The 12,167-nt window shown below is 38.9% G+C and overlaps 1 protein-coding gene across 2 annotated transcripts in view; it reads left to right on the top strand.

Moving 5' to 3' along the window:
- Positions 1-11,755, top strand: part of NAE1 (NEDD8 activating enzyme E1 subunit 1) — a 28,469-nt gene extending 16,714 nt beyond the window's left edge. For both annotated transcript variants that reach the window (XM_054453808.2, XM_054453810.2), the window contains 9 exons: positions 805-864; positions 951-1,084; positions 3,859-3,934; positions 4,218-4,257; positions 5,558-5,644; positions 6,028-6,120; positions 8,634-8,748; positions 8,834-8,883; positions 11,519-11,755. In XM_054453808.2, the coding sequence (XP_054309783.1) occupies positions 805-864; positions 951-1,084; positions 3,859-3,934; positions 4,218-4,257; positions 5,558-5,644; positions 6,028-6,120; positions 8,634-8,748; positions 8,834-8,883; positions 11,519-11,628 (765 nt within the window). In that variant the 3' untranslated portion in view covers positions 11,629-11,755. The remainder of the gene's footprint in view (positions 1-804; positions 865-950; positions 1,085-3,858; positions 3,935-4,217; positions 4,258-5,557; positions 5,645-6,027; positions 6,121-8,633; positions 8,749-8,833; positions 8,884-11,518) is intronic.
- The last annotated feature ends 412 nt before the right edge of the window (positions 11,756-12,167 follow it).

Genomic DNA, 12,167 nt, shown 5'->3' with positions numbered 1-12,167 from the left:
TATATATATATATATATATATATATATATATATATAAATTTTTTTTTTTTTTTTTTTTTTGAGACAGGGTCTCACATTGCTGCCCAGGGTAGAGTGCAGTGATGCAATCACTGCTCACTGCAGCCTTGACCTCCTGGGCTCAAGTGATCCTCCCACCTCAGCCTCCCAAGTAGCTGGGACCATAGGCATGTGCCACCACGCCCAGCTAATTTATGTTTTCTATAGACGGGGTCTCCCTGTTTTGTTCAGGTTGGTCTCAAACTCCTGGGCTCAAATGACCCTCTCACCTTGGCCTCCTAAATGCTGGGATTATAGATGTGAGCCATTGTGCTGAGCATTATACTCTTGATTAACGTATGAAGATCTTGCTAGCAATAAAATTACTTTATGGTTTTAGTTTTTTTCAGAGTGGTTGTCTCAACGGTCACTGATTAGGGTGCAAGGGTTTCAGATTTTTGACAAGATGGAAAATCATGAAATACTGCAAGTCTATAATCTGTTTTGTCTTCAGATGTAACTATATAAAATAATTTACTGGGGCCCCTTCTTTACCCCATTTATGGTATAAGAGAATAGGTATTAAATGCTAGCAGCAGTGGGCAGGAGAGGTCTTTCTTCCATTCTTTCTTTACCCATCAAATCTTCATGTGGTACTGATTCTAAATAAAATTATAAACAAATCAGAAGTTTGTATTTGATTACAATTTGAGAATTCAAAGAACATATCTGAAGAAATAGCACTGAAAATAAAGATGGGCAAATTCTTAATACTGTGTAAGTAAATGTTTCATGTTCCTTTGTTAGATCCCAAGCAGTATTGAAGATATATTTAATGATGATCGCTGCATAAATATCACCAAACAGGTAACAACAAAAGTAAAAACATTGCTGCCAAACCTTTGGGTCAAAGTAAAACGCCACTTAATGTTAATTTTTTCTTATTCTTTTAGACTCCATCATTTTGGATTTTAGCTCGTGCCTTAAAGGAATTTGTGGCCAAAGAGGGTCAAGGAAATTTACCTGTTCGAGGCACGATTCCTGATATGATTGCAGATTCAGGCAAATATGTAAAACTGCAAAACGTGTATGTCACTGTTTTCAAACTATGTAATAGACAAAGTCTGATTATATTAGAGATAAACATTTTATCATCCTATCAGAAATCAAATGAAAGTTTATTATAACTTCATTGCTTATAAATAAACTAGGCCGGCTGCAGTGGCTCATGCCTGTAATCTCAACACTTTGGGAGGCCAAGGTGGGGGAATTGCTTGAGTCCAGGAGTTTGAGACCATCGTGGGCAACATAGTGAGACTTCCATCTCTACAAATTGAAAAATTAGGTGGGCATGGTAGCATGTGCCTTTAATCTCAGCTACTCGGGAGGCTGAGGCAGAAGGATCTCTTGAGCTCAGGAGTTTGAGGCTGCAGTGAGCCATGATCATGCCACTTCACGTCAGCCTGGGTGACAGAGCAAGACCCTGTTTCAAATAAATAAAAATAAGCTGAAGAACTTAGGCCAGGCTGGGCGCGGTGGCTCACGCCTGTAATCCCAGCACTTTGGGAGGCCGAGGCAGGCGGATCACGAGGTCAGGAGATCGAGACCATCCTGGCTAACATGGTGAAACCCCGTCTCTACTAAAAATACAAAAAAATTAGCCGGGTGTGGTGGCAGGCGCCTGTAGTCCCAGCTACTCAGGAGGCTGAGGCAGGAGAACAGTGTGAACCCGGGATGTGGAGCTTGCAGTGCGCCAAGATCACGCCACTGCACTCCAGCCTGGGCGACAGAGTGAGACTCTGTCTCAAAAAAAGAAAAGAAAAGAAGTTAGGCTGGGCATGGTGGCTCACACCTGTAATCCCACCACTTTGGGAGGCCGAGATGGGTGGATCACGAGGTCAGAAGATCAAGACCATCCTGGCCAACATGGTGAAACCCTGTCTCTACTAAAAAAATACAAAAAATTAGCCAGGCATGGTGGCATGCACCTGTAGTCCCAGCAATTCGGGAGGCTGAGGCAGGGGAATCGCTTGAACCCAGGAGGCAGAGGTTGCAGTGAGCCCAGATCGCGCCACTGCACTCCAGCCTGGTGACAGAGCAAGATTCTGTCTCAAAAAAAAAAAAAACTTAGGGGGCAATTCTTTTTAAGCTCAAAGCAAAATTGAATGGGAAATACGGAATTACCACATATGCCTGGGAGGCAGAGTTTTTTTTCATACTTCATGATAAACTTAATATTTGATCACTTAACTCTGTGCTGTGAACTATATGTATTAAGGAATTTAACATACACACAAGGTTCACAACGACCTTATGAGAGAGAGAGAGACTGTTATTGTCCCCATTTTATACATGAAGAAACTAAGGTATTGAAAGGTTACTTATACAAGGTCAGATAGCTGGTAAATGTCAGAACCAAGATTTGAACCCCAGGAAACCCAGTACCAGAGCCTGTATGCTTAGCTATGGCCCTATACTGCCTTCTGTTTGTAACTTAAAACCATGAAGATTTGATGAATTTTTTATCTTAATGTTTCATAATTTATAGTCTATGATTATAGCTAGACACCTTGCTATCCAGGTATCACTAGCCTGAACCCAGACAGACTATCATAGGGATGGGTCTCAATGAATATTACCCTCGTATAGTTAGGGCATGGTGCAAAGAATCCAGGTCTGCTGGCTTGGTTTCTTTGGGGGCCAAGTAATGTCACACAGAGATGATCTCTCTTCCCCAGACAGATTTCACTCTTTATCATGTCACCATTGAACGAATCTTGGTTGGTTGTCCTAGCCTAAGAGTTCAACTACTTAAAACTTGGGGAAGGTCAATTGAGGATAGAAAGAAGTATGACCTTACATGGGAGGTAGTCAGCCTGAACACTGATGATTTTTAGAGGGTGAAAGGTAAATAGACCTAAAGAAAAGTTTTATGGCCGGATGCAGTGGCTCACACCTGTATTCCCAGCACTTTGGGAGGCCAAAGCGGGTGGTGAAATGTGCCACAGGGGATGTTCACAGGTGTTTTAAATGGTTGAAATTTTACGTTTTCCATGTTCTCAGTGGTATAGATATAGATAATTACTGGGTAAGGATTTTTTTTTCCTCTGATAGTAAATACAGAGTATTTTAAAACTGAATCAGAGGTAGAGCGTGTTTATCTGTGGCAATGCTAAAAAGGTATGAAGGTCAGTTAATTGAAAATTGTCATTAATACAGTATTTTCAGTTTCTAAATCACTTGAACCCAGGAGTTCAAGACCAGCCTGGGCAACGTGGTGAAACTCCATCTCTACAAAAAATACAAAAATTAGTCGGGCGTGGTAGCGTGCGCTTGAATTCCCAGCTACTTCGGAGGCTGAGGTGGGAGGATCAGTTGAGCGTGGGAAGTTGAGGCTGCAGTGAGCCAGGACTGCGCCACTGTACTCCAGCCTGGGAGGCAGAGCGAGATCCTGTCTCAAAAAACAAAGAAGTTTTACATTGGAGATGAACAATTTTAATGTATTTAACTTTCCTTGGACTTGACTTCCAGGAGATAAGTCATGTTCTTCAGTAATGTATTTTTTCAGGTCCTCTGTCACAGAAGCCGAAATCATAGATCCCTCTAGGGGAGCAGTTTTTAAGTTGGGTGCTGTTAGAGGGACCCTGGGTTTTAGTGGGCACTGAGAGTCTGTCACTAACACTGGAAAGATTCCCAGCTACTCATGGTGCTGTTGATAGCATTTCCCTGGCATTTTCACATTTCATACATTGTCAGGCCTGTGTTTTTTCATGAAAAGGAAAGAAAATTTTTGTTCATGGTAACAATTTAAATTTTGCTAATTAAAAAATTTGTTAGTAATTACTTTTTGTTCTTTTTCAGTTACCGTGAAAAAGCAAAGAAAGATGCTGCTGCTGTGGGTAATCATGTTGCCAAATTGCTGCAGTCCATTGGCCAGGTAGGCTGCTGGGCACACTGTGCCTATACAGGCCTGAGCACGTAACTCCAGCCAGAAAGAGTTTAGAGACAGAGGGTGTGGCACTGGCTCTGTGCTTCTTTAGAGGGAGCTGTCATTTGCCTGCCTAATGGGAGAGCTTGTGATAAGGAAACAAGATATTTTTAAAGTGCTCTCCCAGCTCTTGGAGAAAGCCTTCCCATCTCACAGTGATTGGCTTTGTGCCGCACCCTTTGTTAATCTTCTCATTTAAACTGGAACAGAATCTGTATTTATCTCTCTACAGGCACCAGAGTCCATTTCAGAGAAAGAATTAAAATTACTCTGTAAGTCCCCTTGAACTAATTTCCTTATTTTGCTTGATAGAAATGTGCCACAGGGAATGTTCCCAGGTATTTTGAATGGTTGAAATTTTAAGTTTTCTATGGCCTCAGTGATATAGATATAGATAATTATTGGGTAAGGTTTTTTTTTTCCTTTCATAATACAATACATGGAGAATATTTTAAGACTGAATCAGAGGTAGAACATGTTTATCTGTGGCAATGCTAAAAGGCTTGACAGTCAGTTAATTGAAAATTGCCATTAATACAGTATTTTCAGTTTTTAAATTTTAAGTAATTTAGGAATTTTTTTGTCTGAAGACTTTGGGTGTGAAGTCTTGAGTCACATGTACATTGACAATATTGGTTTAAATACTCATTTTGATCTGTGTTAAATGACTGTAATGGAGTTAAGAATTTTGCCATCTAGTTTCAGAGTGATTAGGTTCGTAGGAGTCTTCTCAGTAACTCCTCAGTAGGCCAAAAGCATTTTCTTTTATTTAAGAGTCAGTTTCAAAATACTCAATCTGTTGTGCATGCCATCTGAAGATTTCTCCCTGTAGCTACTGCTCCTACGTCCTGTGGAAGTTTATATTTTGCATGCTCCCCATCCTTAAAATAGATTTATCCAAGCTTTCCATTTTATGACTTCTCCACAATGTCTGTTTAGGCTCAGTTTTAATGTTTTCTGCCACTACTAATCTTGCACCTTGTTTGTTCTATTAGACTAATCTTGAATTAGCGTTTGTTGTATTAGATTATATAATACTAGATCGCAAGTTTGATGCTGGGTATTTGAACATTTATTATTCTGTTCTACTTTGGGGCATTTTTGAAAATTTCAATAATACAAAGCTTAAAAAAAGTCATTACATATATCAAGAGTACAATTCATAAACCTCTCTCTTTTAGGACTACTTATCCATAATAATGATGAAAACTATTATTTTTAGAGCCATATCAGGCATTGTGCTAGAGATGCACTTTATACAGGTGTCACATTTAATCCGTAGAACAATTCTCAAAGGTAAACAGTATCATCCCCATTTTACACTTGAAAACTGAGGTTCAGAGAGGCTATCACCTTACTTGCTTCTTAACTGGTTGTAGTGCCAGGGATATAAATTTAAGGTGATTCGTGTTCTAATGCTTTCTCTGCTATTAGAGCCAAGGAGAAAACATTTCTTCACATTCTCATGTCTGAGAAGGGTATATACATAATTCTCTGTTCTTAAAGTCACCTGTGATTCATAATATTCACCAGTCAGAGTCATTACTTCCAGAATATCTTTCCTCTGTTCAGGCAGCAATTCTGCATTTCTTCGAGTGGTAAGATGTCGATCCTTAGCTGAAGAATATGGTTTGGATACAATTAACAAAGATGAAATTAGTAAGTATAATAGCCTTTTGATTCTGGGTTAATTTTAATTAATTTAAAAGATATAAATATTTTGTGTATAATAGTGTTGAGTATATGGTGATGATATAAAAGATAATGTAAATATTCATATTCTAATTTTATTCTAACCTTATCTAAGTAATTATAATTTATGTATATATTATATGAAACTTAATGTATGCATAAAGTCATATTTAGGTCACTGAGTCCATTGTATGATATGTATGAGTTAAAGTCAGTATGTTACTACTTCAGTAGAGATTGTGTGACTCCAGCTAATAGTCCTGAAACTCAAGTATGTAGTAAGTTCAGCCCTTCATTGTTTGTTACATTGCAAATTAACCAAATTAAACTGAAATTTTTTTTCCTTTCAGTTTCTAGCATGGACAATCCAGATAATGAAATAGTCTTGTACTTAATGTTACGGGCTGTTGATAGATTTCATAAACAACATGGTAGATATCCAGGTAAGAATAGCAATTGAAGTACCAGATATAATAAGATCTTCAATAAAACATTTAAATTGAAAGTGTTCTCAGGGTATTTATAATAGTGTTGCTTGAATGTCACATTGTAAACAGATTACACCCCAAACGTTCCCTAGTGAAGAACCACCTTTTGTTTTTTAAGTTTAACTATTTGCAAAATAGTGTTCGATTCTAAACTATTACAGGGGGATGTTGGTTGAATATGTATAGAAGAAAACTTTTTTCTGTCATTTTCCATGGTTTGCTACTAAGACTCGCACTGAGTTTAATTTAGTGGAATAGGAAAGCCACAAGAAATATGCTGGCCAGGCATAGTACGGTGGCTCACATCTGTAATGCCAGCACTTTGGGAGACTGATTCAGGCAGACTGCTTGAGCCCAGGAGTTGGAGACCAGCATGGGCAACATGGTGGAACCCCAACTCTACTGAAGATACAAAAAATTAGCCAGACATGGTGGTGTGCACTTGTAGACTCAGCTACTTGGGAGGGTGAGGTGGGAGGATCACCTGAGCCTGGGAAGTTGGGGCTACAGTGAGTTGTGATTGTGCCACTGCACTCCAGCCTGGGTGACTCTGGTGAGACTCTGTCTCAAAAAAAAAAAAAGTATGTTAGTAATTTCTGAACTCAATAACTCTAAAGATGTAGGAATTTCTTTGTTTAGTATCTACTTTTTATCTTCAGCAAATATAGTCATTGGAGAATTGGCATAATCTCAAAGATGTGAGGTTGCTCAGAATATTTTTCTTTGGGATGATAATTTTAATTGTGCAGGCTTATTGCATAGCAACACATTTTAGGGGTATCATAAAACCTGCTGCTCCATCTGATGCAGTGTGTCTCCAGAGTTTATAGTCTTTTTTTTTTTTTTTTTTTTCTTTTGAGACGGAGTCTCGCTCTGTCACCCAGGCTGGAGTGCAGTGGCGTGATCTCAGCTCACTGCAACCTCCGCCTCCTGGGTTTAAGCAATTTTCCTGCCTCAGCCTCCCGAGTAGCTGGGACTATAGGCGCCCGCCACCTTGCCCTGCTAATTTTTGTATTTTTAGTAGAGACAGGGTTTCACTGTGTTGGCCAGGCTGGTCTTGAACTCCTGACCTCAAGTGATCCTCCTGCCTTGGCCTCCCAAAGTGCAGGGATTACAGGCATGAGCCACTGCGCGGCCCAGAGTTTATAGTCCTAACAAGCAAGCTTACTAGAAGAAAAAAAAAAGAAGGAACACCAAATATGTATTGCTTTATTTGTATTATTCGATTAGTATTTATTTCAGTTATCTATTGCATAACAAACCACTTCAAAACTTAGTGGTTTAAAACAATAAATAGTGTCGTGATTTTGTGGATTGCCTGGTCTCAGGCAGTTCTTGGGGAGGCATGCAGTTGCTTGATGCCTGGGGGTGGAGTCATTCTGAAGGCCTGACTGACTGAGTTAGACATGCAAGAAGACAGTTCTACTCATGTAACTAGCACCTTAGTCAGAACAGTGGGAATAGCTGGCGGCTGGTCAGGTATCTCTTCACGTGGCTAGCTTGGACTTGCTTTTAGCATGTCAGTTGGCTTCTGCAGTTAACATTCCAAAAAACCCAAGTGGAAGGTACAGGGCTTTTTATGACCTAGCTTTGGAAGTCATACAGCATCACTTATGAGCTAAGTAACTTAATCTCTCTGTGCCTTAGTTTTTTCTTCTATGAATGGAGATAACTATACATACTTCATAGGACTGTTTTGAGGATTCAATCAATTAATATATATATAAGGTCCTTAGAACAGTGTCCAGCATCTATTAATGCTCAATAAATGTGACCTATTATTGGCCAGGCATGGTGGCGCACACCTGTAATCCCAGCACTTTGGGAGGCCAAGGTGAGTGCATCACTTGAGGCCAGGAGTTCGAGACCAGCCTAGCCAACACTGAAACTAAAAATAGAAAAAATTAGCTGTATGTGGTGGCGCACTCCTGTAGTCCCAGCTTCTTGGGAGGCTGAGGCATGAGAATCATTTGAACCCGGGAGGCAGAGGTTGCGGTGAGCCAAGACTGCACCACTGCACTCCAGCCTAGGTGACAGGAAGACTCTCTCTCAAAAGAAAAAAAAAAGTTACTTATTATTAATAGCTTTATGTCCTCAGTGTCATTTATCATTTAGTCTTTTAGAATTGGAGAATAACTTTTATAAAGGGTGTAAGTAGGACATTACTTTCTCATTCATTAAGTTCTTCTATCAAATAATTATTAAGCACTATGTGCCAGATGCTTTTCTAGACAGTGAATATGATGCAATTAACAAAGATTTAATTAAATTCAAATTTTTACTAGGTTTTAGTTGGTCCCTGATTATAGGTTTGTGATATGTGCAAATATTGGTCTCATACTTTGTTATTTTTGTTCTTCAGCTTCATACATATTTTGACTAGAATATCTGAAACTAGATTAAATAAAGGAGTTGGCCATTAATTTTGAATCACATTTATTTTAATGAAAACTAACTTTTATTTTTAGGGGTATCTAACTATCAAGTTGAAGAAGATATAGGAAAGTTGAAGTCTTGTCTCACTGGCTTCCTTCAGGAATATGGTTTATCTGTAATGGTGAAAGATGATTATGTCCATGAATTGTGAGTATATTTTAGGGTATCTAGGAGATGATTCCACACCTGTCATAAGGCTAATCAAAATTCATGTCTCTGTGGTCTCCTCTAGTTGCCGATATGGAGCTGCTGAGCCACATACCATTGCTGCATTCTTGGGGGGTGAGTTCCATATATGAGAAGATTCACCTGTTGTTACATAGTACAGTTACTATTTTAATACGAAGTTTTGTCGTCTAGCTATTTTAATTAGGTCAGTGAAGCAGGATGTTATATTTCTTTTTTTTTTTGAGACACAGTCTCACTCTTTTGCCCAGGTTGGAGTGTATTGATGCCATCATAGCTCGCTGCAGCCTCAAACTCCTGGGCTCAAGTGATCTCTCGCCTCCGCCTCCTGAATAGCTGGGACTACAGGCATGTGCCAGTGAGCCTGGCTAATTTTTCAATTTTTTATAGAGACAGGGTCCCACTATGTTGCTCAGGTTAGGATACTTACTCAGTTGCCCCTATACTGGTTTCCTTGCCTTCCATCTCTCCCACTGCCATCCAACTTAAACTCCTTAAGAGTCATTAATCCTTCTGAAGCATAGCTCTGATTGTGTCCTTTTACTAACCCCTCTGCCCCACCAATATACATAACACTCTACAACAGTCCTCCAAGCAAGTCCAGGGACTTTGGCTTGACGTTAAAAAACCCTATGTTTTCGTTCCACTCGGCCTTTCTAGCCTTGGTTTTATCATATTACTTGCTTTCCCCCCAGGATGCCCTTTGATTTCCTGCTCCTAGATCTTTGCTCCTCTAGGCCTATTTGCCTTAAAAATATGTTTTTCTGCATGTCCAAAACCTACATGTTCCTCAAGACCCAACTCAAAAATGACATGTCTTTCATAAAAGTTCCCTTTACTTCCTTCCCTCACTCTACCTCCCCCTTGTCTTAGTCAGTTTGGGCTGCTGTAACAGAATAGCATAGACTTAAAAACAACAAAAATTTGTCACAGAGTTCTGGAGGCTAGAAGTCTGGGATCAGGGTGCCAGCATGGTCAGGTCTGGTGAGCGCCCATTTCCTGGTTCATAGACAGCTCTCTCTTCTGTGTTCTCACATGGTGAAAAAAAAAATGGCAAGAGAAGTCTCTGGGGTCTCTTCTTAGGGCACTAATCTTATTCATGAAGGTTCTATGCTCTTGACCTCATCACCTACTAAAGGCCCTATCCTCATACAATTACACTGGGGGTTAGGATTTCAACATATGAATTTGAGGGGGAAATAAACCATTCAGTCCATAACACCCCTCAAAAAAATATTACTCTCCTGTGATCTATAGACTGAGCTATTAGCTTGTGGCATTTTCCTTCTAGATGTTGAATGTTTTAAAGGCAGATTTAGGTCTAATTGATATTTGAAGTGTCCAAAATGTAAATGAGTCATACAGACATAAGAAAACTATTTTCTAAGCAAATCCAAATTAAAGCCCGATTTGGAATAATTTATTTTAAACTAAAACCAAGTAGTCTCTTGTGCCAAAATAGCAAAGTTAACTGCCAATTCACAGAAAAGGGCAAATTATTATTTATTCAGATTCAGTCCAGAATCTAAGAAGAGGTACAGCCGGATGGATGGACTGGATGACTTAACTATAGCAGAAAAAAGTATAAATTGAAGGTTTTTTGTTTTTGTTTTTTACTTCTATGCATTCTGTAATCATTTTGCACAGTGCCATTATATCCCTTCACTTCCTTCAGGTTTTATTCAAATGCTGTCTTCTCTGTGATGCCATCTCTGACTCCCCTATTTAAAAGACGAACCCCTCCTCTTGTATTTATATCTCCCTTATTTGCTTTTTCTCCTTAGCACCTATGGTCAGTTGACATACTACACGTTCTATTTATTTGTAAATTATCTCTCTCTTGCTGCTAAAAAGTAGCATGAGGGTAAGTGGATCTTTTTGTCTTTTTTCCTTACTGTATCCCTACTGCCTAGAACAGTATTTGGTGCACAGTAGTTTCAAATTCTATCCAGTCAGCTGAGCGCAGTGGCTAATGCCTGTAAGGCCTCCGCTTTGGGAGGCTGAGGTGGGCGGATCACTTGAGGTCAGGAGTTCAAAACCATCCTGGCCAACATGGTGAAACTCCATCTGTACTAAAAATACAAAAAAATTAGCCAGGTGTGGTGGCAGGCATCTGTAATCCCAGCTACTTGGGAGGCTGAGGCAAGAGAATCACTTGAACCTGGGAGGAGGAGGTTGCAGTGAGCCGAGATCACGCCACTGCACTCCAGCCTGGGCGACAGAGTGAGACTCCTGTCTAAAAAAAAAAAAAAAAAAAATTCTATCCAGTCCATGAATATTTGGGAAAGAGGAATCTTCAGGTTATAGAAGATGCACAAGTTTTTTTCTTAGTAGTTTTTTTGTTTTGAGTAAATATAGCGGTCTGGCGATATTTAATATAGATCCTTCCTAAATTACAAATGCATTCAGAACAAATATACCTTTCTCCTTTTTTATTATAAAACAGATACAAGGTAAAATTCAAATGCAGCAGTAGGGTGTCCTTTGAGAATCTTTTATGCCTGTGTGTATCCTTTAAAGTTTGGTCAACCACACTACTGTTTAGATTTCCTTTAATAACAAAAAGAATTATGGGCTTTTATGTTGATATGACTCAGTAAGCTAACTGCATCTGTTTTGGGTCACTTTCAAACACCTTTGCTTTTGAAAAGGAAAGATTTCTTTACAGAATTGAGTATATAACTCGAAGTTCACTCTTTCAAAGATTTGCTTTTCTCCTTTTTCCTTTCAGGAGCTGCTGCTCAAGAGGTCATCAAAATAATCACCAAACAATTTGTAATTTTTAATAATACTTACATTTACAGTGGCATGTCACAAACTTCAGCAACTTTCCAGTTGTAGAGTAAGCACCTTAGGTAGTGTGTTAATGATTGAAACTGTAATTGCCTTTGGGTTGTGCTTTAGTCTGTAAAATTCTAAAGGAGAGCTGCTAAATTGTTTACTTAATAAACATTTTTCTCATTTGTAATAATGTGGTCTTGTTCTTTGTGGGGAGGGGAAAGGAGACAGTCATTTTCCTAGAAAATGAATCCTATCCATTTCTCACTGAGCATCAATATTGGCTTGCTATTTCAAAGTTACTTGTTATATATTATCCTTGTGTTTTATTAGAGGTAATTAAAAAATTTTTTTTCTTGCCGTCTTCAATAATGAATTTAAGCCATGTGCAGATGTTAGCTATGGACATTTTAGGACCGTCATCATTTGTTAAAATGAATAGAACTTAAAAAGAAATTATTTCTGGATATGTAGTTTTCCCAGAAAACAAGACCATCCCCTTGTATGTAGTATTATCTTAACTAACTTGAGTTTTGGCTGCCTAACCTACTTCTTGAAATTTTATGGGGTCATTCTACTCATATTATATATACTCTTAAATT

Source organism: Pongo pygmaeus, chromosome 18, assembly GCF_028885625.2.
Source record: "Pongo pygmaeus isolate AG05252 chromosome 18, NHGRI_mPonPyg2-v2.0_pri, whole genome shotgun sequence".
Lineage (NCBI taxonomy): Eukaryota > Metazoa > Chordata > Mammalia > Primates > Hominidae > Pongo > Pongo pygmaeus.
This window is presented reverse-complemented; position numbering and strand designations above follow the sequence as displayed.